The 25,243-nt window shown below is 39.5% G+C and overlaps 4 protein-coding genes and 1 pseudogene across 6 annotated transcripts; 3 read left to right on the top strand and 2 right to left on the bottom strand.

Annotated features, from left to right (window-relative positions):
* Positions 1–474: 474 nt before the first annotated feature.
* On the top strand, positions 475–3,536 carry LOC112179863 (protein NUCLEAR FUSION DEFECTIVE 4). The gene is made up of 3 exons (XM_024318351.2): positions 475–1,051; positions 1,333–2,397; positions 2,588–3,536. The coding sequence occupies exons 1-3, from the start codon at positions 596–598 to the stop codon at positions 2,612–2,614; spliced, it is 1,548 nt and encodes a 515-aa protein (XP_024174119.1). The 5' UTR covers positions 475–595; the 3' UTR covers positions 2,615–3,536.
* Positions 3,537–5,979: 2,443 nt separating this feature from the next.
* Positions 5,980–7,574, bottom strand: LOC112176317. Its single transcript, XM_024314167.1, has 3 exons — positions 7,445–7,574; positions 7,224–7,297; positions 5,980–6,582 (listed from the first exon to the last, which is right to left on the bottom strand). The coding sequence occupies exons 1-3, from the start codon at positions 7,572–7,574 to the stop codon at positions 5,980–5,982; spliced, it is 807 nt and encodes a 268-aa protein (XP_024169935.1).
* A 1,458-nt stretch (positions 7,575–9,032) lies between these two features.
* LOC112176780 (protein EARLY FLOWERING 5) lies at positions 9,033–13,699 on the top strand. 3 transcript variants are annotated; one of them, XM_024314858.2, is made up of 9 exons: positions 9,033–9,276; positions 9,976–10,069; positions 10,873–10,958; positions 11,171–11,220; positions 11,325–11,394; positions 11,478–11,559; positions 11,693–12,063; positions 12,305–12,820; positions 13,226–13,699. In XM_024314858.2, exons 1-9 carry the CDS (start codon positions 9,196–9,198, stop codon positions 13,451–13,453), a joined length of 1,578 nt encoding a protein of 525 aa, XP_024170626.1. In that variant the 5' UTR covers positions 9,033–9,195; the 3' UTR covers positions 13,454–13,699. The 3 variants fall into 3 exon arrangements, with proteins under 3 accessions (XP_024170626.1, XP_024170627.1, XP_024170628.1); XM_024314859.2 differs by lacking the exon at positions 9,033–9,276 and adding an exon at positions 9,796–9,855; XM_024314860.2 differs by lacking the exon at positions 9,033–9,276 and having other exon boundaries at positions 10,853–10,958.
* A 613-nt stretch (positions 13,700–14,312) lies between these two features.
* LOC112176315 lies at positions 14,313–17,293 on the top strand (annotated as a pseudogene).
* On the bottom strand, positions 17,168–19,326 carry LOC112176779 (probable inactive receptor kinase At2g26730). The gene is made up of 2 exons (XM_024314857.2): positions 18,057–19,326; positions 17,168–17,855 (listed from the first exon to the last, which is right to left on the bottom strand). The coding sequence occupies exons 1-2, from the start codon at positions 19,324–19,326 to the stop codon at positions 17,245–17,247; spliced, it is 1,881 nt and encodes a 626-aa protein (XP_024170625.2). The 3' UTR covers positions 17,168–17,244.
* Positions 19,327–25,243: the final 5,917 nt, after the last annotated feature.

Below are 25,243 nucleotides of genomic sequence, written 5' to 3'. Positions count from 1 at the left end.
AGAACAAACTCGCTAGACAGACTAACAATCATTTATTTGAGTCAATTTCTATTAGAAGATACTGGAGCATTGAAGAGACAACAAGTTATTATTTTGTTTTGTGTTTGGGCTGCATTTGTTTTTTGTTTTTTTGTTTTTGTTTTTGTTTTATTTTTATTTTTATATTTTGTACATCCTAGAAAATCTGTAGAAGTCATTCATAATAAAGTATATAAATTTTGATGAATCAATAAAAGTCTGTTGCTAAAATCAATGGTTTTAAGAAATCCATAACGGTCTATCAACTTTTTAAAGAGTCTATGGACTTTTCAAAAAATTCGTCATTTAAAAAAAATCTGCACAAATCCAAATACAATACACCCCTCAATCTTTATCACCGGCACTATCAATTTAGCTGGAAAATTTTGGATCTTTATGATGGAGAGTGCAATAATGTTGTTACCTATGACATCATAGAATATGTTTCAAAGTAACACGTGTGAGGGAGCAACAGCAAAACCCAAAAAGCACGCTCAATCATCACTGTGAAGCGGCCAAGTCTGTACCCACTACAAAAAAAGTACATGGAAATCGGAGGTTATAGACTTCACCGCCGATGGAAGCTAGACTAAAGAATCTGACACGGTCCAAATGGGTGTCTACGGTGGCGAGCATATGGATACAGTGCACCAGCGGCACCCTATACACCTTCTCCGTCTACTCTCAGACCCTCAAGACCACACAGGGCTACGATCAGTCAACTCTCGACACTGTTTCTGTGTTCAAGGACTTTGGAGCCAACTGTGGGATTCTGTCTGGTGTTCTCTATTCTTATAGTGTCTCGTGGGCTGGACCTTGGGTTGTCCTACTGGCCGGAGCAGTCCAGTGCTTTTTGGGCTACTTTCTGATGTGGGCCGCCGTGGTCGGACTTATTCCCCGGCCTCCGGTGGTGGTGATGTGTCTTTTCATGTTGCTAGCGGCGCATGCTCAGTCGTTCTTCAACACTTCTAATGCGGTCACTGGTGTCAGTAATTTCCCTTATTATAAAGGCACCATTGTTGGCATCATGAAGGTACTTGAAATTTTGATTCCTTCTTGAATTTTGCAGCTATTTTTGTTTGCTTGAGAGTTTTTGAACTATATTTGTTTTTCTTTGAATGTAAGTTGAGAATTTTACAACCTGCTCTTATGATCTGATACTAGCAAGTAAAACAATTTGGTAGGTACTTAGCAGGATGTAAATGAAGTGGTTGTCAGTGCCATAGTTCATATGCTAATATCTGAGATTGAGTACTTTCCAATTTGTAGTACTTGGACTTGATATGGATGAATAGTTTGTGTTTTCTGTGTTAGGGATTTCTTGGTCTGAGTGGAGCAATAATAGTTCAAATATATCAGATCTTTATGTACGAAAAAACCACTTCATATCTTCTGATGCTAGCACTGCTGCCTCCAATAAATACTTTGTTGCTTATGTGGTTTGTGAGAATCCGCAACACGAAGGAAGGAAACGAGAAGCAGCATCTGGATAGTCTCTCGATAATTGCTCTTGTTGTTGCGGCTTACCTTATGTGCATTATACTATTAGAGAACTTTATCACTCTGCCATTAGCCATACGTGTTGTTGGTTTTGTTGTACTTGTATTGCTGCTTGCCTCGCCTCTTTGTGTTGTAATCAGAGCACATCAAGGGGAGTTGGATAGTGTTTCAGAGCCTTTCTTAACTGAGGTTGACCGTTTAGAAGATGGTAATGATAAAAGGAGTTTGCGGTCTGATATACACCTGAATCTATTACAAGCAATGTGCACAATAGACTTCTGGATGTTGTTTATTGCCATGGTATGTGGAATGGGCTCGGGACTTGCAGTGGTTAATAATCTTAGCCAAATAGGACAATCGCTTGGTTACAGAAACTTTGAGATAAGTACTTTGGTTTCTTTGCTGAGCATATGGAATTTCTTTGGTCGTTTGGGAGCTGGATATATATCGGATTGTTTCCTGCATCGGAAAGGATGGGCAAGGCCATTGTTCATGGTCATCACTCTAGCATCTATGAGCATTGGCCACGTGGTGATTGCTTCTGGTATGCCTGGTGCTCTCTATACTGGATCTGTATTGGTGGGTGTGTGTTACGGTTCTCAATGGTCACTAATGCCAACAATCACTTCTGAGATATTTGGTGTGCTACATATGGGGACCATCTTCAATGCCATTACCATTGCCAGTCCTGTTGGATCTTATATCTTTTCTGTGAGAGTGATAGGATATATTTATGACAAGGAGGCATCAGAACCAGAGAATACATGCTTTGGAACTCAATGCTTTATGTTATCATTCCTTATTATGGCAGCTGCTACCCTTTTTGGGGCTCTTGCTGCCTTGGCATTGTTCTTTCGGACGAGAAGTTTCTATAGTCAGGTAATCATCAAAAGATCCTTTCAGGACATAATTATTATGATTTTGGTTGGTTTTATATCTTTTACAAAAGGGTAAAAATGAAAAGGATCTCGACCCTTGTACAAATAAGCATGTCTGTTTGGAAATTGAGAGATCCAGTAATGTATCAGAATGCAGATTTGTGAAAATTTGATCGCTTTATGTCTTGCAGGACATTGATGGAAACCGCAACAGGTAGATATATATTTCTTTCCTGCAGCATATCCAGCATCCTAGTCCTGTAATTAAGTAGACCAATATATACTTATGGCTGCGTTCATAATCTTGTTTGGATAAGCCAAGCTGTAATGGAAATGATTATAAGTCTTCTGATCTAGAACCCTAGGCAGAGGAATCTAGAGTTCTTATGGATGATGAGATATTACGATCGTTGACAAAGTTGCAACATAAAATGCAATTGTTTTCGAGGACTGGCTGTGGTTGCAGACAAGACTACCTATTTGTTATCAAGAAATAATGTTGTGGCATTGTCTATTACAAGGGAACAGAATGATAATGGAAATGTTGTATATACCTGTTGTCTAGACTCTGTGTTGCTGGACAATGGGACGTTTCCATCAATTGCAGAGCAGAGAAGCGAGTGTTTGGTTAATTTGGGTAACCTGAAGTTTTGTCTAGTCTAGAGTGGCTTCTACTACAGATGTTATGATTATCAATCTGTTAAAGTCACCGGACTTGAGCTTGTGGGAGATAACAAAATCAAGATCAGACATTCAACAGTTATTGAGGTGCCTCTTGACGACTTTGAGGCATTTCATGTTCAACTCTGCTTCTAGCCTGATTGTGAGGATTTTGTGTCGAAATCAGAAGATGAGCAAAGTGATAATGTTGACTTCACCTTCAAGCCAGACTGTGAAGTTGTTAAACCAAAACATGAAGTTGAATCAATGGTCGATACCAGTTGCCAACAATCCATTCACAACTGAGAAATCAAGGGTTATAAGACCAAGTTATGGCTCTGCCATTGGCGACCGTGCCCAACTTGTTGGGAACGAAATTGTGAAATAATATTACGTTCTAGAATTAGTGAATAAGTTCTGTCACTAATGTAGGCATTTTGTCTTGCTGTATGAAAAGAGAGTGCAAATTGTTTACTGTTTGTTTGAAAAGTTTGAGCAAACAACCATTTGATGCGCTAAGATTGGTCGAGCGGCCTAGCATAGAACTCGTACGTTTAGCGTTCAAGTCTAAACTCATACCAGTTTGTGGCCAGCAGGTTTGAGGGGCCTTCAAGTTCGTGGGCCTGCGGCGGGCAATTAGTCTGACATTGGGGGATACTCCCGTAGATCTTGATTTGAATATTAGGCATAGTTTGGGATTGTTGTGCTGTGAGAGGAATCACTTCCGAAGTTGCTGTGAGAGAAAGCACTTCCGAAGTTGCTGTGAGAGGAAGCAGGTGTTTGGTAAACTGTTTTTAAAAGTGCTGTGAGAACAAAAAGCAATTTGTAGGTGTTTGGTAAGTTGCAAGGCAAAAGTGTTTTATATACCAAAATGGGCATACATGCTAAGATATGCTACTAAAATACTTAATTTTGTTTTTTGATTATGTAACTATACCAAATAAAAAAATTTCTCATGTATTATTCTTGTACCCTTGGTTGGACCGAATAAAAGATTTACTTTAAACTCTTCAATATGCATATTATGTTTTACTATTACACAAAATAAGTCAAGAATATTTGGATTAATTTCCCAACCATAGTGAAAATGGGAATCATTACACAAAATAAATTAAAGTCACTTGAAATTTCCAACTAAATGCTAAGTAGATGCATTCAATATTAGACTTAATTTGTGCAATTGCATTTCTTAACACCTCCATTTCTTGTCTTCCCGAACCATCTCCATCATGTTCATTATCCTCCATCTCTTCACTAGTCTCTTCACTTGAGTAATTTCCACTTTCATCAAAATCAATATCTCGTTGAGCATATATGCGTATGTAGTTATAAAGAGCCATAGTAGCAATAACTATCTTAACTTGTTTTTCATAAGGAAAGTGAGGCATATCACGTAAAATACTCCATTTCTTCTTCCATACCCCAAAAGTGCACTCAATAACACCTCTAAGTGAAGAATGTGCATGATTGAATATTTCTTTATGACCGGTCGGCTCATCATCTCTACGGAAATGTGGAAGGTGGTACCGCTCACCTTTATATGGTCCTAAATAACCCTTCATTTGTGGATATCCGGCATCCACCACATAGTATTTTCCTGAAATTATAAATTATAAGGAATTATTGATCTCGGTAAAATAAAAGATTATAAGTTATTATTTGTGTAATTCTCGGAAAAAAAATACCATTTGGGGGTTTAGGAAAATTCGATTGAGGATTGCGTAGAGCTGATAAGAATACTCTACTATCATGGGCGGTGCCTTCCCACCCTGCACATGCAAATGTGAATTGCATGTCGAAGTTGCATATAGCCAATACATTTTGGGTGGGTATCCCTTTTCTTCCAATATATGGCACCTGATCACATGGAGATATCGAAGCTTGAACATGAACACCATCGATAGCACCAATGCAATCCTACAAATTAGTATAATAGACTTGAATAAAAAAAAATGGTTTTCTACCAAATTAGGAAGCATTTATATAAGGATAACATCTTTAAAAGGGTAGTACATTATACATACCTTAAAATGAGGCATGTATCTTGAATCAGTGATAATTTCTTGTGGAATGCTCCTAAATTCCGGATCCCTTGGATTTATGAGCACTTTTGCCATATTATAGAAAATCTCTAACATTATATCAAAATACCTACTAACCGTCTCACAAGAACGTTGAAAACGTTCTTGTGTACTCCTATTAGTCTGACATTGTCCCAAAATATAAAGAAACATAGCCAACATTTCAACGATACTCATGTTTCTTGAACCCTTCATTATCTTTTCCAAATCATTTACAAGCATCATGAAGACTTGTTTATCCATCCTAAATTGATTATAACACCTACTTTCATTGCCTTCTAACACTTCCATTAACCAAATGTAACCTGTTTGAGAGCTTGTCATACATGGAGTTTTCTGAATGTACTTTTCAAGATAGACTTGAATTGCAAGACGACCACATAGACATATAATTTGATCTATCTCCTCCTCATCTCCAGACGCATCCATACTTCACAAAACAAACCTACCAATGTTTACTTGTTCATCAAATTCAAAATATAAAACATCTCTGTAGGAAGACAAGCATGTATATGTACTTGAGCAGCAAGATAAAAACTAAATAGCAAGCTTTTGACTAATTAATTAAACAAGATACAAAATAGAAAGATAGGTTTTGGTGCAGCAGATTCCCTAAACCTCTTCAATCATTCAAATAAAAGGAAACTTCAAAGAACCAAACAACCATCAGTTTTAATAAAAAGATGCATCAAATTCAGTTTCAACTTAGTAAAATAATATAGCATTAACAATGAACAACAATCAATCTTTCAAACCCGGAAAATCACAAAAATAGAAAAGAGCTCAGCTTAGGTCTAAACGACAAGCAACATGCATCATGTTACAAAGTAGGATTAGCCTACTTAATTTTCAGTTATTTTTTTCTGATTAAGAATCAGAAACTGGAGCTTGAGATCAGCATCTGTCATAATAGAAAACATCTCTCGCTTCTCCTGAGAGCAGAACAACTCCGTTGCAAACCACCATAGCTTCGTACCGGTTTCTGCTCCTGGTAATGTTGCAACAACTCTCATCACCTCTTTAATACTAGTTCTTTGTGAGGTACCATTATCACGTACAGATGTGGCTGTACTCCTACTCCCGACTACATCAACAAGACGATCAATTTGTTTAGACAATTTCGCCGCACCTCCCACCTTTTTAGCCTTCTCCTTTGGCCCTCCCATAACTCCTTTTCCTTTTTTTTGTTTATCAGCCTCTGTTTGGTGCTCCAAATTTGTTCTCTTTTTGCCTCTACGTTCATTATCTTGGTCAGAATCCTCTTCATCATCTCCAGAAATTAAATTATGCTCTGAATCCTCCACAACCTCTTCAATATCTATAGTAGCTGAGGGAATCATGACAAAATGACCTAGAGCTGTGCTACCCCTGAACATGTTGTCATAAACAGCCATCATTTCAGGACTAATTCCCACCTCCCGAAACTTGCGATACTCTGGATTGATCTACAAAAGAAGAAGATAAGAGATAATTGTTACTTATGATAATATTGATCACAAAAACTACAGGCCACTGATGAAAGTGGGAGACAAAGCTAATTGTACAAACTAAAATGAATAATAGGAGCATATGATCAGATGCTTTAAGAGACATGGATTAAGCTAGCATTTCAGCAATGGCATCAATTTACAAACTATAATGTAAACCTATAGGGAAACAAACCTTAGGAATGGCATCAATTTACAAACTATTACCTTTAGGAAACAAACCTGGCCATTATCAAACACTTGCCTTTACTGAATTAAAAAGGCACAAACCTTAATTTAGATACACAGATAACAGAGAACCTTAGCATCAATTATGAACTACCAAGTCACAAACCTTAGCATCACAAAGAACAGGCCATGCTTAATTTTGATACACAAGCAGCTCCATATTTTCAGGAAACAAAAAAATAAACCAACAAAAGTGCATCGACATGTTTATGATTTTTAGTGACAAACCCAAGAAACATAGCCTTCCTACTCGTCACTTATTTATGTACCTTCTACATTGCAGCTTGATGTACTTAAAATTCAATAGAAAAACAGAAATTAAAAAAAAAAAACAAAATTACTACCACAAGCAGAGAAGGAAAAATACACACCTGAAATTTGGATTCCCACCATTCAGCAGGTGCGTCGATAGTTTTTCTAGCCGGATCCCATCCAATACCAGTTTCTTTATGCAAAAGTGAACTCCACAATTTCCAATCATTTTTAAGTGAATCTCACTTATTTTTCAGTTGACTTTTATCGTAATCCCTTCCAGTTAACTCCTTAAAGGCCATGATAACATTTGACCATCCCTTTTTATCAAAATGTGTACCAGGTCTGTTTCCCTTGGCCACTTCCTTAGCAGCTATATCACAAAATATAGCTACTACCTCATCTAGCCATGTGGCTTTTTGTTTTCGAGATCCCTCATTTTCAGTACTGGTGGATTTCTTCTTTCCCATCTAAAGATAACAGATGCTTAGTAGTAAACAAACGATAGTTATAAACTACCATATCCAACACCTAACACGATCCTCACAAAACAAAGCTGCTGACCACCATAAAGAGCTAGATATATGCTTTGTTTAAAACCATAGGATTCAATAAAGAGCTAGGGACCAGAATATATCAATTTCACACTAGTATGCAAAGGTTGAAATATATACATATAAAAGAACCAGTAGCCAAAAAAAAAAACCCAGGTAGCATCATAATCAAAGAAATGAAATCAAAAGGTGAAATAATTGGAGGGACTGGAATTGAATTGAAAAGTGTCAGAATCTTACTTACCCCGTCTCTATGTGTGGAAATTTGGTACCCAAAATAACACAAATTGACCAAACAATAACAAGCTAGTTGTTTCGATCTGTTGCTACTTGATCTGCAGGTGACATATATGGGGAAAATTAAGAACTTTAGAGGAGACAAACAATAACAAGCGCAGTGAATCGAAGCTTGAAACAACAATATACTGTAAATTTAGGGAAATATGGAGAAGGAGAGGACTTACAGTGAGTTTGATTCGCGGAAGACACAAACTTTCGACTCAATTTGTTGCTGGGTTTGAGAGAGAGAGGCGGTGATACAGTGGTTCTTCGTAGGCTTGCGAAGATGTGATTAGGCGAAATTGATGGTTACTCGGTTCCCTCCGCCGCTCATGTCAGTGGGGTTTTCGCCGGATTGTATGACTAGAACAGATCCGGGAAAAAGAAGGAACTTCGAATGGGATAATATATGCTGGGAGGAGGAAAAAGAAGGAAGATGTGGAGAGTGGTTCTGATGAGGAGCTTACCAAGTACGAAAGGAGGTTGAAGAAGGTCCGGGAATGCTTTGGGTTTGGGGCGTGTGGCGAAGGAGCGACGGAATCGGGTTTTGAAGACACAGGAGAGATCGATCGATGGGAAGAAGGTGTTTTGAGTTTTGACGGTAGAGGAGGCTGGGAAGACTGGAAGAGAGAAGCTGAGAATAATAAAACCCTATTTGGGTCAAGGTTAAAAGATGAGGACATAATTGGAAAAAAGAGTAAAATTTCATTAAATGAATCCTGTTCACTCCGTGTTTCCATGAAGCAGTTTTCCAAAGCTGGTAGTAGGCTGCTTCTCAATTTCAGCTTTGAGGAGAATCAATTCAGACGAAATCAATTCAGACGAAAAGCCGTTTCTACACACTTTACCAAACACCATAGCATTAGCCCAAAAGCATAAGCAGGTTCAAAAGCACCTCCAAAATCAATCCCAAACTGGGCCTTAACTTGATGAGTGTATTACTAACTCGCTAGCATAACTGAGGAGGTAGCACCTCATCCAGTTTCAAAGTCGGGTCTATGCCCAACACTATAAAGGGCCCAACAAAGATACAAAGCCCAGAGTCGAGGGCAGAGTTTTACTATATATTGGGCCGAATATTAATTAAAAAAAAAATTTAAAAAAATCCACAGGATTTGGTTTCGGGCAAGAGAGGAAGAAGAGGGCTTTCTCCTTCAACCTGAGAGAGCTTCAAATTTGCCCTAGATTTTTCAATTCGATTTCAGAACCACCAAAGTTAACAAATTGAAGAGCGCAATAGAGACCCAGAGAGGTCAATATGAAGACGACCAAGGGAGGCAAGGTCATGAACCCTACGGACGCTTATCGTAAGGAGCTCCGCAAAAAGGAATTGAAAAGGGTAATTACTTCTAAATTCCACGCCTTTTTTCCTTTTAATTTCAATATCTCTTGCTCAATTCCTTGTTCTGATCTTCGTTTTCGTTTTGGTTCGATTTATTTAATTGATTTTGTACTCCATTGTGCCCAAATGTTGTTGTAATTTCATGGTTTTTGGTTGCTTAGAAAGCCCAGGAAAAATTGAAAGGTTAAAATGAAAATTGAAATGTTTTAGATTGAATTTAGTGAATGTAGCCCTGTTAGTTGTTTGCTTTTTTGTTCTACTTACTGAAGTAGCTATGGAACATTTGGGAAATTAGGTCCAATTCACTCTCTTATGGTCAGCCCTCCAAAACTGTTATTCTTTTACTAGCCCCATTTTGTTTTATGGAGGAAGATTTAATCATATAAGACCCTAAATTGGTGTACTGTAATGGAATGATGGAATTAAGTTTGGGTGAGTGACTAAAGTCAATGCTTATATTTGAAATAACAATCTATGCATCACACACTCACAGACACATACTTGGATTTAGCCAAAAGGCCAAGAACATAGATGTGTGTTTCCAGACATGGGCGTTTTGAAAGCAGATTAGTTTTGGGTAGTATGATGTATATGCGACTTCAACAAATGTTACTTCATTTACAATGTTTTTCTGGTGTTCTTGATTATGAAATCTTTATTATATGCTTCTGACTTTATGTCATTTATACTTAACAGAACAAGAAAGAAAGAAAGAAGGTGAGGGAGGTGGGGATCTTGAAGAAGGATCCTGAGACCCTGAAGGAGCAGATTGATAAGTTGAATAAGCAGAGTGAGTTTACCTAAAGCTCTTTGTTCAAAGTCATAAGTCTACTTTCATCTGTCTCAAACCAAGAGGTCGGTTGATAGAAGGGTCATAAATATTTATAGATCCAGTATTTTGGATATCTAGTTGTATTATAGCCTTCTCATTATTTTTAGTTGCCACTTCTGTTTATTGTTCTCCCTTCTCACTGTCTTCTTAGATATTAAACCAGGGAGGCTTAAAAGTTAAATTTTTGGAATACTCCAACATTGCACTTCGAGGTTAAATTTTTGACAACTCTGAGTTTATTTTCTTTTGTCTTGGGTCCAACCATTATTCTGAAGTGTTAAAATTTCCACGAAAGAAAGAAAAAAAAAATTTGTCTCTCTGATAGAAGTTTGACATCTTACTTAATGCATGAACTACTTTTAATGTAAAAGGTTAAAGACTTAAAGTTCATGATTGTCACTTGTTATGGATGTACAAATGTACAAGGGCTTTTTTGTTATTTAAGTAAACTAATAAGAGCATTATGCTTGTAGAAGGCAAGGTTGCAAACTATTTGAAGTTTTGCATCAACTGTCAAAAACTTAGGAGTTAGTATCTAATGAAAGAAAGGGATCAGGTGGGAATTTTTAGTAATGGTTTCAGGACTTCAGGGTTATGGGGTCAAATAATTTTCAGCCCATTAGTAAGATAGTTTTTGTTCAGAGTGCTGGCGTAAGGTTGTTTATTTGTTTCGTCGTTATTGTATCTTTCTGTTTGCTTGTTTTTTGTCTAAATTATTCGTACTATTTTGATTTTTGTTAGTATTTGGCTCATTCGTACAGAGGCTGATGGTGCTCTGGACAAAGCAAGAAAACACAAGAAAAGGCAACTAGAGGATACACTTAATCTTGTTATGAAAAAGAGGAAGGTAATTGTCACATAATTCACACTATCATTTTCCATTATACATTCTTGTTTAGAAATTCAATCTTCAACGTTGTTGTTTTGTACTGTCATATTTGATCAGGAACTTAGTGGTTCAGAGTCGTCTGTGTTTATTTCCTGTTAGACCTATTTGCAGTTTTTTAAGAATTATTTTGATGCATCCAATGATCAGTTCTTATTTACACTTTTGGACAGGAAGTTGAAGAGAAGGCAAAGGAGAAGGGTGAGACCCCGGTTATGTTCAGGTGCAAATTCGGTTTTGTCAATCAATATCTGTGCTACATCAACTTGTTGTTCAAAACAGTTTTGTTTACTTTGATTTATTAAATATAGTTTGTTTTCTGCTTAGCCATTTGGGACCACCTAAAAGACGAACAACTGCTGAAGAAGAAGAAAGAGCAAAGCATCCGAAGCCTGAGGTAAGAAATGCTTGGTTTGTGACTGCTTTTGAATTCCTTTTTATTCATAAAACCTCACAATTTTGTACTTTCTTTTGTTGCAGGATTCTGTTTACTACCACCCAACCTTGAATCCTACTGGGGCCCCACCACCTGGAAAGCCTCCAATGTTTCAATCATCGATAGGTATGGCCTCTTCTGGAAATCCCCAACCCCGTCTTGTGTATTGAGTTCTCTCTCTCTCCCCCTCCCTGCCTCCCTCTCTCCCTCTCCCTCTTTCTGTCTCTCTCTCTCATTCTCTTCTGAACGCAAAATGCAGGGCCAAGAATTCCTTTATCTGCTGCTTCATCAAGTGGGGCTGCATCATCCACTGAGGATGGTATTTTGGCTGATCCTCTGCTCAATTCTGGTGATGGCTCCGTTCTACCGGAGTCTTTACCTCTACCTCCTCCGCCTCCATTGCCGCCCAACCCTGCAGCTGCAAACTCAGGTATCTCACTGCCACCACCTCCACCTCCTCCTCCTGGACCCCTGCCTCCTAAAGAGGAGATTGCTAATCGCACTCTACTTCCCCCTCCTCCACCTCTTCACCAGTCTGCACAGCCACCTCCACCTGGTATCAGTGGAAACGAGAGGGAGAACAATCAATCTCCATTTTCTGATCAACCACCTGCCAAGGATCTCGCACAGGTAATGTTTCCCTTATTGTCCATTGTATGATATATTGCAACAGGAATAAAAATTTTCAGAGGTGAAAAGTATTACGTGAGATACCATATATTGAAACTAGTGGAAGGAACACATATACTAGGGTTTGAAGTCCAAAGAAAGGGCGTGACCGGGCATATCTCATACCTGTGGAATTTTCTTTATTATAATTTTTTTTTTTTTTTGTAGCTGTGAAAATAAAGTTTCCTTCTCTCTCTTGCAGGTACTTCCTCCCCCTCCTGGTTTGCCTCCAAATTCAGCAAATACTCAATTTGAAGGTGCAACTTCTGATGCTGAAACCAATAATACTCTAGTGACCAGGGATCTTACTAAAATGGTTCCACCACCACCTCCTCCAAGACAACAACCTCCAGTGCCTGGACCCACCCTGATTCCAAATATACATCCTGATGTGTTACCTCCAGGTATCTCTCGTTTTCCTCCACCGCCACCTCCACCAGATATGCGGCCACCATTATCCGCTCCTGGACTTCCCAGTCGACCAGGTCCACCAGGCATGATGGTCCCAATGATTCCCAGGCCACCATATGGACCTCCCCCTGGACCTCCCCCAATGATGAGACCACCACTTCCACCTGGCCCCCCTCCTACATTTCAAGAAGATGACCATGCAGCCTACGGCGTGGCTGCTCATCATAAACCATCATATATTAAATCGGCAGCATCTACTGTTGTTAAGAGGCCTCTAGCTCAGCACACTCCAGAACTTACAGCCATGGTAAGTTGTTTCTCTTTCAGTAGCTATAATATGTGTCACCAGTCCCTTATGGTAGTAGCAGCATATATTGCATTGCAGGTTACTATAAGAAGTATTGCTTTCTGCATCAATTAGTATAGGGGACATTGACATGGTGATGTTGGTTGGAGGTTTATTTGTTCTTACATTTAGAGATGGTAATTTTAGTTTCTGAGTTTTCTGGACCCTAGTACCCTAGTTCTGTAGCAATGTCTGTGAAATGGGTAGTGTTGTGAGACTTCAGTATTGGGTCAACACTAGGTTCATGTTTTATCTAATGAGATTTTGGTGTTGGGTTAACTTGTTTCTTAACAGTTTCCATGTCAAGATGCACTCTTTACGTTTCTGTCTTATTTGGCTAAACCTAGTCTCTGGTTCTGTATTCAGGTTCCTGCATCTGTTCGGGTTAGGAGAGAGATGGCTGCCCCCAAAGCAAAAGCAAAAGCATCACTCCCAACATCACTCCCAACTACAGCAGCAGCTGCCCGGCCAGTAACTACTGTTGTGAAACCAGATTCAGCGAACTCATCGTCAGCACCAAAGGCAGGAAGCATTGATGACTCTTACATGGCCTTCCTGGAGGACATGAAGGCACTTGGTGCACTTGAAGGTTGAGATCGTAGTAGCTGGTTAGGGGGCTCAAAGATAAAGAAGGATGGCATCCTGTGGCAAAACACGGGCTGAAGTGAAGCTGGGGGTTGAGCATATTTGATTGTCAATTACCTCGGTTTCCTAATGCATCAATTTCATGGTGAAATTCTGTATTAATAGACTGAAGATGGGGTAGAAGTTCGGGATGTATGATATTTGATTGATCTTTAGTATAATTGATTACAACTGCTCTTTCTTGAGTAATCTTCAGTTTGGTGCTCCCTTTGCTACTGAACTAAATTAATACGTTTTTTTAAGAAAGTATAAGCTGTCGGCACAGGTCATTTTCAGTTTGATCCCTTCGACACAGTGGCTTTAAGAACACGGAACTGAGAACATAAGGGTAGGCCTTGCTTGGTTTTCTTCCCTAATGAAGTTGAAGCACGGTATATATGTTCCCTTCTCAACTCTTTTACTTCACACAAGTCCATTTACAAGCACCACAATAGTCAAATACTCAAATGGACCTCTTGTCGTGGCAAAGCAGACATAGCGTCATTTTATGAAGCAAACTGATCTTGGATTATGTAAAAAAATGATCTCCTTCAGCAAAATCCAAGTGCATTAGACTTGATATGGCTGCTTATACAATGTAAAAAATATGACTGCTTTTTCTGATGCTTTCCTCAGTACGATGTTTCAGGAACCCCAAAACCTAATAATTGAAAAACGAATTTGGTACTGACTTGGCCATTCATCTTTTATATTTCACTGTGATAAAGAAGAAGCTAAAGTTGTTTGTACCAATTGTAGGCAAAAAGCGAAAACCAGATGAACAGTTCTACATGTTCTCTATTCCTAATCTCCTTATCATTTTTGCTCAATGGTGTTTCATCATTTCCACTCTGCACCGATTCATGTTGGTCTCTATTTCTGTTTGTGTTCTTCATTTCAGCATATGTTGTGTTTACTCCATAATAACTTGTTAGTTTTGTTACAAACGAAACAGGGCCACCTAAGAAGCAAGAAACTCCTCTGAAGTTTTGTTCTTACAATGGAAGCGTCTGATGTAATTACACTCAGGATTTGCTGGTGCAGAAATAATTTGAAGCACTAAATGTTGTCGATCCTGCATGTGCTTCTCTCCTGAAATCGACTATGTGTGCAGTAAGTTTATGTTTTTATTTATTTATGAGCTACATTTACTATAAAAAGTACTTTTTCTTTGTGCTAACTTTTTCAAAGGTTGTGCTAACTTTTGGTCTCCATGATGCAGATATGTGACCAATTTTCAGCTCAACTGTTTGAAATTGACTCGCAGCCTAGAAAGGTTCCTGTTCTGTGCAACATCACAAGTTCAATGAAATCACACCAGTCGAAAGTTGGAGATTGCAGGGACTTCTGCACAAAGTTGTGGGATAAATGTGGCAACATATCCTTATTGAGTTCTCCATTTGCTCCATCCTCTCAAGGCAGAATGACTGATCATTGGCAGTCGACACAAGACATCTGTGAAGCATTTGGTGGATCAGAAGATGCCGTGTGTTTCAATGGTGTATCGGTTTCATTTAGTCAAGTTGATGCTGCACCTCCTCCAGCTGGTCTGTGCCTTGAGAAAATTGGAAATGGGACTTATATCAATCTAGTTCCACATCCAGATGGTTCCAACCGCGCATTTGTGTCTAACCAACAAGGCCAGATATGGTTGGCAACTGTTCCTGATGAAGGATCAAGTGGGATTTTGGGAATCAATGAAGCTGAACCTTTTTTGGACATTACTGATCAAGTGCTCTTTGGCACCGAGTTTGGTCAAATGAGTATGGCATTTCATCCAACTTTATGAACAACGGCCGCTTCTTTCTGTCATTCAACTGCGATAAGATGAAACATCCAGGCTGTTCAGGCAGATGTTCATGCAATACAGATGTGAATTGTGACCCTTCAAAGCTTTCTGCTGATAGTGGGGTGCAGCCCTGTCAATACCACAGTGTTGTTGCTGAATTTACAGTTAATGGTACAGCACCGGAGCCTTCCTTGGTATAAATATTGCATACTTTTTCTTTCTTATGTTTCAAAAAATTATCAACCAAATGATTTTAATGGAATTTGATCAGTATCTTTTTTATTCTCTCAAGCAAAAAGCTCAAATCCATCAGAAGTGAGAAGGATATTCACAATGGGGCTTCCTTATAGGGGAGATCACGCCGGTCAGATTCTTTTTGGACCTGCAGATGGTTATCTATACCTCATGATGGGAGATGGTTCGCATCGGGATGACCCTTACAATTTTGCACAGAACAAGAAGTCCTTGCTTGGGAAAATTATGAGGCTAGACATAGATAACATACCAAGTAAGTCCTGAGAATTACAAGTACAAATGGTTGTATCATTTATATTTCTGCTCAGATATTAACTCTGTTTTGCAACAACTACTAGGTGCAGTGGAAATAAGTGAAAAGGGACAATGGGGAAATTATGCTATACCAAGTGACAATCCCTACATTGATATCAAGGAGCTGGAGCCTGAGATATGAGCCTTGGGATTTCAAAATCCTTGGCGCTGTAGTTTTGATTCAGAAAGGCCCTCCTACTTCTTCTGTGGAGACTGTGGACAGGTTGTTTTCATACTACATTCTTTCTACATATAGTATTATAGTGTATGACATTCCAAATTCCTTATGAAGTTCATGGCATTTTGCAGGATCAATATGAAGAGGTTGATTTAGTCACAAATGGTGGCAATTACGGATGGAGAGTTTATGAGGGTCCTATGCCTTTTTATCCAACAAAGTCTCCAGGAGGAAATACCTCTACAAGTTCCATAAGCCCCATATCCCCAGTAATGGGTTATAATCACTCTCATATAGATAAGAATATAGGAACTGCTGAATCTGCCTCTATTACAGGCGGTTATTTCCACCGATCTATGACAGATCCATGCATGTATAAGAGGTAATTGGCTTATCCTGAACATGAAATCCCACATCAAATTTCTTAAGTTTATCTATGTTGTAAATGTAACATCCTTATTGACAACATTTCAGGTATCTCTACATGGATTTGTATGCTGATGCTTTATGGGCAGGCACTGAAAACCCCGAAAACAGTGGGAACTTCTCGACTACCAAGATTTCATTCAGATGTGCTCATGACTCTCCAATGCAATGTAACATTGTGGCAGGAAGTTCTACTCCTTCCCTGGGGTATGTCTTCTCATTTGGCGAAGATAACAAGAAGGATGTTTATGTATTAACAAGCACTGGTGTCTATAGAGTCACAAGACCAAGCCGCACAAATTTTACATGTGCTAAAGAACATGTAGTCGATTTGGGGACTCATCGACAGCGTTCTGATTCCTCCATGTCAAGAAATATGTTTGAGGGACGCAAAGATATTGCATTTCTTCTTTTCTTTCTTGTTTTGTACCCTGGATTTGATCTTGTGAATCATTAGTTCTGCTAATAAATGATATGAAGCTGCTGTCTACTCAAGTAGCTCAATGTTTCAAAGGCAAACAAGTTGCATTCACTATTCAGGACTCAAACACGAAACTTTAAGAGAATATGAAACGATGTATGAAGCATGGTACTTATTTACATACAAAAATAACTAAACGTCTGCTGCAGCCATCTTTCAGTAATGCTTATGACAAATTTTGCATCAACTATAGCACCATTAGTTGATAACTTATTTACCTGTGATGAAAAATAATAGAAGTTTAAATGCGGTATGGAATACAGTGTTCCCAATCCTAAAGTACATACTACTAGCTACCTCTTATGATCACTGACAATTCTTGCAGGAACAGTGGCTAATCATCCTATCGAATCATCTGAGTCGACTATTGAATTAGTAATCCTTATGTTCTCCACTTCCCTTGCCACTTCACTCATCATGGGGCGTTTCTCTGGGGATGGATCACAGCACTGCATTGCAATTTGTAGCAGTCTAAGCATTCCACTACTTGTAGTTCTGTGCTCACCAGATAGTTCCTCATCAAAAATCTCAGCTGTCCATTCTTCTCTAACTGCTCGGTGAACCCAACCGCAGAGATCTACACCACTGACACCTGGTGGAGCAGTGCAGACCGAGAGTTTTCCGGTCAAGAGCTCTAAAAGAAGGCTGCCATAGCTCCACACATCAGACTCTTTAGAAACTCTTTTGGTCCTTTTATACTCAGGTGCTTTATACGAAACCATTCGTTGAGCTGCAATGGGAAGTGCTACTAGTGAAGCAAAACCATAATCCGAAACAAGAACCGTGTCATTCTCATTGAGAAGAATGTTTGAAGACTTTAAGTTTCCATGAGGCGGGATATTAGGGGATGTGGCATTGAGGTGAAGATACTCCACAGCTTGAGCTACACCTCGAGCAACTGAAAGTCTTGAGGTCCATGTGAATGGAATTCGATTTGGGCCTCTTTCTCCTGCATCAATCATAAGGAAAATTGATATGGCATACATTGTTTATAAAGGTAACGTTTTCTAACTAGATATCTGACATGTTATGTCATTAGACTATGTAACAATGAATATTGGTTTGTTCGACACTTTAACAACATAACATGTTAAGACTAATAGTAAGTTTGTCAGAAAAAATATGAATCAAAAGTTCGAAAGAAACTCACCAAACAATCGGTTAAACAAATTCCCATTTCGAACATATCTATATAGGAGCAATTTTTCATCCTTGGAGTGGTAGTAAGCAAGAAGAGGCAGCAAGTTGGGGTGTTTCAAATTGGCAATCAGCTGCAACTGCTTGTTGAATTCCTCATTAACCAATGGTTTCAGATCCCTTATCCTCTTTACAACAACGGCTTCCTTCCCACTGATCTTAGCCTTATAACTATTTCCAAAAATCCCTCTACCTAATCCCTCAGCAGAAGCTTTTAAAAGATCTCCAAGTTCAAACTCTGCAGCTGCTCCATCCCCAACCCCAATGAATATGAGCTTCCCTTTCTCTTGTAGTCCTCCAACTGATCTTACCGCCTCTCCTTCAACCTTCTTTTCACCATCTTTACTCTCCTCATTCATTTGTTTAGTACTAGTGTCTCTCACTTCCTTTATCAACTTTTTTAGCTTCCTAGATTTCCGGTAATAAAGAGCCGAAAGAAGAATTGCAATTACTAGACAAACAATAAGCAAACCATAAAAAATTGCATTAAACCGGGAAAAAGAAGTATGATATTTCGTAATAGAACCAGAAGAGGTATTATTTCTTTCACTATCCAAATGAGAATTGGGGTTGACAGCATCACAGGGAACATGAGAAGGTGATCCACACAAGTCATTGTTACCAGAATATGAATTGTAGCCAAATGTTTGAAGAGCTCGAGTTGTTGGGATTGGTCCATTAAACTTGTTATTTGAGAGATCGACTGCTTTCAGTGTGGATTGATTCAATTCCGGGATGAAACCACTCAACCAATTATATTGAACAAACAAGTACTCCAAGTTCCCAAGACTCAAAAGTGAACTTGACATTGGCCCGAACAGCATATTCCGGGAGATATCAATGTGAGTCAGCTTCAGGTTGGAACTAAAATCCATCATTTTTCCCCATATAGTGTTGTTCTTCAAGCTCACCACTGACATCTCGGTAAAGTCTTTGAATGCATCAACTTTGACGTTCCCTACTAGTCCCATACTTTCCAAGACAATGCCTGTGACGCGGCCATTGGGGTCACATTGAATTCCATACCATTTTGATGTCTCACTCAAGAAGCAAGGAATGCCTGTCCAGTTATTGTTTAGATAGGCATTGTTGAAAGTAGCCTTCAAGGCATCAAGAGCCTCCTTCTCCTTTTTGTTATAGCCAGTTTGGGCTATAGCAGATTCGTGTATCAGCAGAAGTATGGCAAGAAGAGGGTAGCATTTGATGAACAGAGAGGAAGCCATTAGTTTCATGAGTCAAGTGTAAGGTTTAATAGCATAAGGAACTAGGAAATCTTCCAAGATGGTTAAAGCTGGAATAGAAAAAAGAGACATATTCTTATAGAATTGTTCTATTACAGCTAGCTGATTTCTATGTCTAAGGTGACAACAACAAGGATACTGACCCTTAACTTTAACCTCTTGTTCCACATTGTTTCTGAGAATCTTATGGAAGGCCTGTTTGTACATTGTTGTCTTTAAGATTTTAGAGCTACAATTGGCTACAATACATACATTGTTGGATGCTTATGCAATTTGTTTGAAACATGGTTGATGACGAATTTATACCATTAAAGAGTTGAAACAGAAACAAAACTTTTGATTTCATAGCTTAGCTAGGCAACTAAGGGGAGGCAAGACCGAGTTACACTTTTGAAGCAATGTAGGTTTTACTTTTAACTTTTGACATTAAAAAGTTGGGAAAATGCACCAACAGTGTCCGGACACTGTGAGAACTGTCAAAATGATACCTGAACTTACAAAGTTATCAATGTGATACATGAACTAATTTTTTCTTATCAACATCGTACCTATGACCGAATTCCGTCACGAAATCGTTAAATTTTGCACGTGTCATGCACGTGAGTCACTTAATGAAGACAAAAGAACCGATTTACCCTTAAAAGTTTTTTTTTCTTTCTTTCTTTATTTCTTTCTTTCTTCTTCTTCTTTTTTGGTTTCTTCTTCGGAGTTCTTCCCCTGATTTGAATCATCAAGATTCAAATCATCTCAGTAGTGGGCCATTCCGGCTACGTCATGGCCTTGAAGAACATCAGTGTCGCCTTAAGCGATTACAGCCACAGTGAATCACAGCAGGCACCTCCTCACCCTGCTCCGCCTGTCGAACTGCTCATCCAAGTTCACCCCTGCCGCCTCCGCCGACGGCTTAGCCACCACCACTCTCGTTCTCTCCTCCAACCCCTTTGTATACACCATTGATCAGAAACTCAGACCCCGCCATCCCTCCACTCTCAAATCACAGCTCCAATCCCACCCCATCATTCTCTCCGTCACTCCCGACATGCAACACCACCTCCACACCATCAATAACCACATGAACAACCTCTCCGTCACTCCCGACATGCAACACCACCTCCACACCATCGATAACCACATGAACAACCTCTCCATCATTCCCGACATGCAACACCACCTCTGTCATTCCCGACATGAACAACCACACATACAGAAACTCAACAACCCCTCCATCAAATTATAAGATCCAATTCAAACTCTAATCACCCATAAAACTCATCAAACGAAACACAACACACAAAAGTGATCTATACCAATCTCAAACCCATTGGGCAAGCATATATTCAATAATTTCCAATCAATTTGAGTACCTTCTGGAGCTGATTGTAGCTAACATCGTCGCGATGCTTGGACCAAAACCCATTGGGCGAAGAGAGTGTGTAAATGGGTGAAGCCCCATCACTGAATTAGTCGTCCCTCTGAGCTAAGCCGGGGATTTTGGGTTCAATCAGAGGCAATTGTAGGCCAGAGAATTGAGAGTGAAGTCAGAGACCGACGATGTCGACGAAGGTCTGGAAAACTAGGATGAAGGGGGTTAGATTGCCCATTGCTAAAGAGGACGAGGGTGATGAAGAAGAGGACCATGAGGAAGAAGAAGGGTTTCGCCGAAGATCGAGAAAGGGAATGGGCTCGATGGGCGCGGCGGTGGTGTTGGTTGAACTAATCGACTGGTGTGGTTTGGTGTTGGTTGCGGTGTTGGCGAGGAGAGAAGGAGAGAGAGAGAGAGAGAGAGAAGAAATAAGAAATTTCTTATGTTTTTTTTTTAATAAAAATTTGTAATAAGACAATTTTACCCTTAAATTTAACGATTCTGTGACGGAATTTGGTCGTAGGTACGATGTTGATACGAAAAAATGAGTCTAGGTATCACATTGATAACTTTGTAAGTTCAGGTATCATTTTGACAGTCCTCACAGTGTCCGGACACTGTTGGTTCATTTTTCCCTAAAAAGTTTCAAGACAATGTTGTCTTGCTTCATCAAGGGAATAGGGAAATGTTGCTTTGGAACTCAAATCATTATCAAATGTTAATGGGAAAGATGGTAAATCAGCAAGTCAACCTTGAGGTGATCAACTGTAATTAACTTCAGGCTTAATTTTGTGGGCAATGGACCGATAAATAAGGAGTAGTACTGTAGTTTAATTGTTTCCGCTTACAAGATTTTGATGCATTTTGACAAATATCTTATTTCTTAACTCTTAAACAAATAAAAATAAAATACATCTTGATTTTATGGTAGTGTTAGAGAAAATCACTCTCTTATATTGATTTCTTCTCCACAATCAAAATTGATTGTGTAACTGTAGATTAGTCTTAAATATTTGTATTTATAGCATTGAAGTATGTTGGTAACGTCTTGTAACAATATTTGTATTTACAGCATTGAAATATGTTGGTAACGTCTTGTAATAGTAGAACCGATCTTAGCTATATAATTGTACAATTGTAAACATATAGATCAATGAAAATCATATTCAACATGGTATTAGCCTAGGATCCTTACATGTTCCTCTCCATGCTCACACAGGTTTTCCGGCCCAAGTACTGCTCCCCCTTTTGCTGGAGTTCACTATGCTGCTGATCCAAATTGGTACCCGGACACCGATGCAACCCATCAAATGACAGCTATGCCTGTCAACAATCCACAATCTTATGGTGGGCCTCATAATGTATATATGGGTAATGGGAACTCAATGCCCATTTCTCACACACGTCTCTATGGTCATCCTCCTTCTTATTCCTCTCTTCATGTTTTTGGTTGCTCATGTTTTCCTTACCTAGGTACAAATGTTCCTAACAAATTGTCTAGTAGTAGTGTCGAGTGTGTCTTCCTCGGTTATAGTCCCCAACACAAAGGTTATCATTGTTTCGATCCAAACACCGGTCGTGTCTATATCTCGCGTCATGTTTTATTTAACGAAACCAATTTTCTCTACAAAAACTTGCAGGTACACACTATTTCATCTTCAAATCACTTCGAGTTCACTCTTCTCTCTAATTGAGTTAACATTCCACCTCTGCAGTCTATCCTGCCGAGCCCATTTCCATCTGGCCCAAGCCCAACTGATCACCAAATTGGGCAATCTGCACTTCCTTCTTGCGCAGAACAGCCCAATGACCCAAGTCTAAGTTTGCAACCCAATGATCCAAGTCCAAGTTTCGAGCCCAATAACCCAAGTCGCACTCTGGTCAAAATCCACCATTGGCGTCTCTCGCATCAAACTCGCACTCCATCAATCTCGTGCTTCCGCTTCCTTCATCGCCAGCCCAGCTGCCCTTGCTAATGTCTAAGATTTAGCAGTGGCCAAATCTAGGTTAGCGCTGGTTCGATTGGCAGACTACTACTTGTGATGTTCTCAGGGCTTCCGCTATCTGTCAAATAAAATATAAAGGGCATCAGAGGGAGACCGTGGTGGGCGGTCTTCTCTTCTCTGATGCCTAAGTTAGTCAATGTATTTATGTTGACAAAATAACAGTAGGTAAGTAATAAATGGGTAATTAATGAGGAGAGAGGAGTGGACCTTTTATAGGTAAGGGAGGCTGGCCTCTTCTTTGTTTTTGATGTGGAACTGATATGCTTCAGTTCCCAGCTTCTGATGCTTCAGCGAAGTGATCTTGACGAGGCGCGTCAGTGGTGATCTGGGGGTGAGCCAGGGCTCAAGTGATAGTCTGTTTTGCTGTGTTTCCGTAGGTCACACTCTTGGTGGTTGTTGGTAACGCTGGTTGTAGCATGAGCGTGGCTCATTATAGCTAATTATGCTTGGCAGATGCTTATGTAAGTACAATCCTCATCGCCGCCCCCTGGTCGTGCCCCTCCGATCGTGACTTACCGCCGCCGTTAACAACCGGCAGTTGAACCCGCGCCACCTGCTTCGTTCACTATCACGCCTGCTCAGTCCACCAAACGATGATGCTCCTCCGGTCGCCGCTGACCATCCAGCACCGGTCTTTGTACCTGGTACTCCACCAGTCCCACCGCCTCCTCCGCCACCCCTAACACACCCTATGAGGACTAGGCTCCGAGATGGAATCATCCAGCCCAGACTTCATACTAATGGCATTGTAAAGTATCCCATGCCAAAAGCTCTTTTATCTATTATTAATTCCATGGAACCAACTTGTTATACTCAGGCTTCCAAAGATGTGAATTGGAGAGTTTCCATGATCGAGGAGATCAATGCTTTGTTGAAAAACCATACATGGTCTCTTGTTCCTCCCTTTCCATCTCAGCATATTGTGGGCTGCAAATAGGTGTTCCGCATTAAGAGAAACCCGGATGGTTTAGTTGAGCGTTACAAGGCCCGCCTTGTTGCCAAAGGATTCTATCAACAACACGGGATCAACTGTGGTGAAACCTATAGTCTTGTTATCAAGCCTGCTACCATTCAAACCGTTCTCTGTGTTGCTGTGTCTAAGGGTTGGCCTCTCCGCCGGCTGGATGTCAAAAATGCATTCCTCCATGGCTATCTTCAGGAAGACATTTACTTGACCTAGCCTTCTGACTTCGTCGATCCCTCTCGGCCCTCCTATGTCTGTAAGCTTCACAAGGCACTTTATGCCCTCAAACAAGCACCTTGTGCTTGGTTTCAATGCATGAGTTCTTTTATGCTTTCTGTTGGTTTTCGACATAGTAAAGTTGACTCATCTTTATTCATCTATCAACATGGACTACATACAATTTTCTTTTTACTCTATGTTGATGACGTTGTCGTTACGGGCAGCAGTGATCTGCCTTCATTGATCCTTGCTAGAGCACCATACCTCAATCAAATTGTCTCATTAACAATCTGAGATTAAGGGTGAATCTAGGAGAAGAACAATGGATTGAGGCAATCGATTTTGTCAGTTTTATACACCCCTTTTAATCTGGTTTCAGACTCGATCACATTGTTTCACTGCAATATATATGGATCTAGTTAGTATCTCTACAATCCCTTTATCTTTGATTTCAATTCATATTGCTTGCTGCGATATATATATATATATATATATATATATATATATATATATATATGTACTTGTTGTGTTATAAGATTGCAACGTCATATGCATCCTAACTTAGGATCAAAATAACGTATCAATCCTATATTTGTCATAGTTGATCTTCTGTTCATGTAAATATGCAGATTTTAGGATAGACATACTGTTTCAATCCTAAATTAAGACGCGACTACCACAACACTCCTACTATATATCCAAATTACAGTTTATGTGTTTACATGTGCTTACTTTGAGATAGTTTACGGTATTTTTTTGTGTGTAAACTCTAACCGTTCTTCCCTGCAAAAAGTGCCATCACGATCGGATATATGGAAGACTGTCTATTTTCATTTTCCGCGTTTTCAGAAGACACCTTCGGACCAGGAAGCTCCACCAGTCCTATACTAGGCTTTCCGACCACTTTCTGCTCTCCACGTTCAACAATTACAGCTACTTTCTCACTTATTTAATGTGAACAGCCCCCCCTGAGCCTCTCTTATTTTTCTATTCTTTTCTATGTCAGAAATGGTTGAACACAACATTGATGACGAACCATGTGACGGCCCTTACACGCTATTTTTCTACGAGAGCTAGCTCCACATGAGTATATATTCAACTCTCTCATCCTCCTGTATTTGTTTCTTTCTTTTATTGTTGATGTCATTAAGGCCGTTCAGTCCACTTATTGACCTTGTTTTACTGCTAGTTCCAACTTGGTTTCAATCATAGTTTGAATATTCTGATCCCATTTCGGCTCGTCTTTTTTTCGGTGTTGTTGAAGAGTTGTTTGAACTTCGAACTTACTATGACACCATGTTTACGCAACAAGGGCAGCCTTTCTAGGATTAGAAGAGCGATTTTGTT

Source organism: Rosa chinensis, chromosome 7 (genome assembly GCF_002994745.2).
Source record: "Rosa chinensis cultivar Old Blush chromosome 7, RchiOBHm-V2, whole genome shotgun sequence".
In the NCBI taxonomy this organism is placed as follows: domain Eukaryota; kingdom Viridiplantae; phylum Streptophyta; class Magnoliopsida; order Rosales; family Rosaceae; genus Rosa; species Rosa chinensis.
The sequence above is the reverse complement of the archived record's forward strand: the minus strand, read 5'-3'. Positions and strand labels throughout refer to the sequence as shown.

Excerpts from the sequence above, each read along its gene's own strand:
- LOC112179863 (XM_024318351.2), top strand. The coding sequence starts at position 596 with ATGGAAGCTAGACTAAAGAATCTGACACGGTCCAAATGGGTGTCTACG. Across the intron at positions 1,052-1,332 it reads CCATTGTTGGCATCATGAAG|GGATTTCTTGGTCTGAGTGG; the intron begins GTACTTGAAATT and ends TTTCTGTGTTAG. Across the intron at positions 2,398-2,587 it reads CGAGAAGTTTCTATAGTCAG|GACATTGATGGAAACCGCAA; the intron begins GTAATCATCAAA and ends TATGTCTTGCAG.
- LOC112176317 (XM_024314167.1), bottom strand. The coding sequence starts at position 7,574 with ATGGGAAAGAAGAAATCCACCAGTACTGAAAATGAGGGATCTCGAAAA. Across the intron at positions 7,298-7,444 it reads GGCCAAGGGAAACAGACCTG|AAACTGGTATTGGATGGGAT; the intron begins GTACACATTTTG and ends TTTTGCATAAAG. Across the intron at positions 6,583-7,223 it reads GGTGGGAATCCAAATTTCAG|ATCAATCCAGAGTATCGCAA; the intron begins GTGTGTATTTTT and ends CTTCTTTTGTAG.
- LOC112176780 (XM_024314858.2), top strand. The coding sequence starts at position 9,196 with ATGAAGACGACCAAGGGAGGCAAGGTCATGAACCCTACGGACGCTTAT. Across the intron at positions 10,070-10,872 it reads TGATAAGTTGAATAAGCAGA|AGGCTGATGGTGCTCTGGAC; the intron begins GTGAGTTTACCT and ends TCATTCGTACAG. Across the intron at positions 12,064-12,304 it reads CTGCCAAGGATCTCGCACAG|GTACTTCCTCCCCCTCCTGG; the intron begins GTAATGTTTCCC and ends TCTCTCTTGCAG.
- LOC112176779 (XM_024314857.2), bottom strand. The coding sequence starts at position 19,326 with ATGGCTTCCTCTCTGTTCATCAAATGCTACCCTCTTCTTGCCATACTT. Across the intron at positions 17,856-18,056 it reads TTTGTTTAACCGATTGTTTG|GAGAAAGAGGCCCAAATCGA; the intron begins GTGAGTTTCTTT and ends TGATTGATGCAG.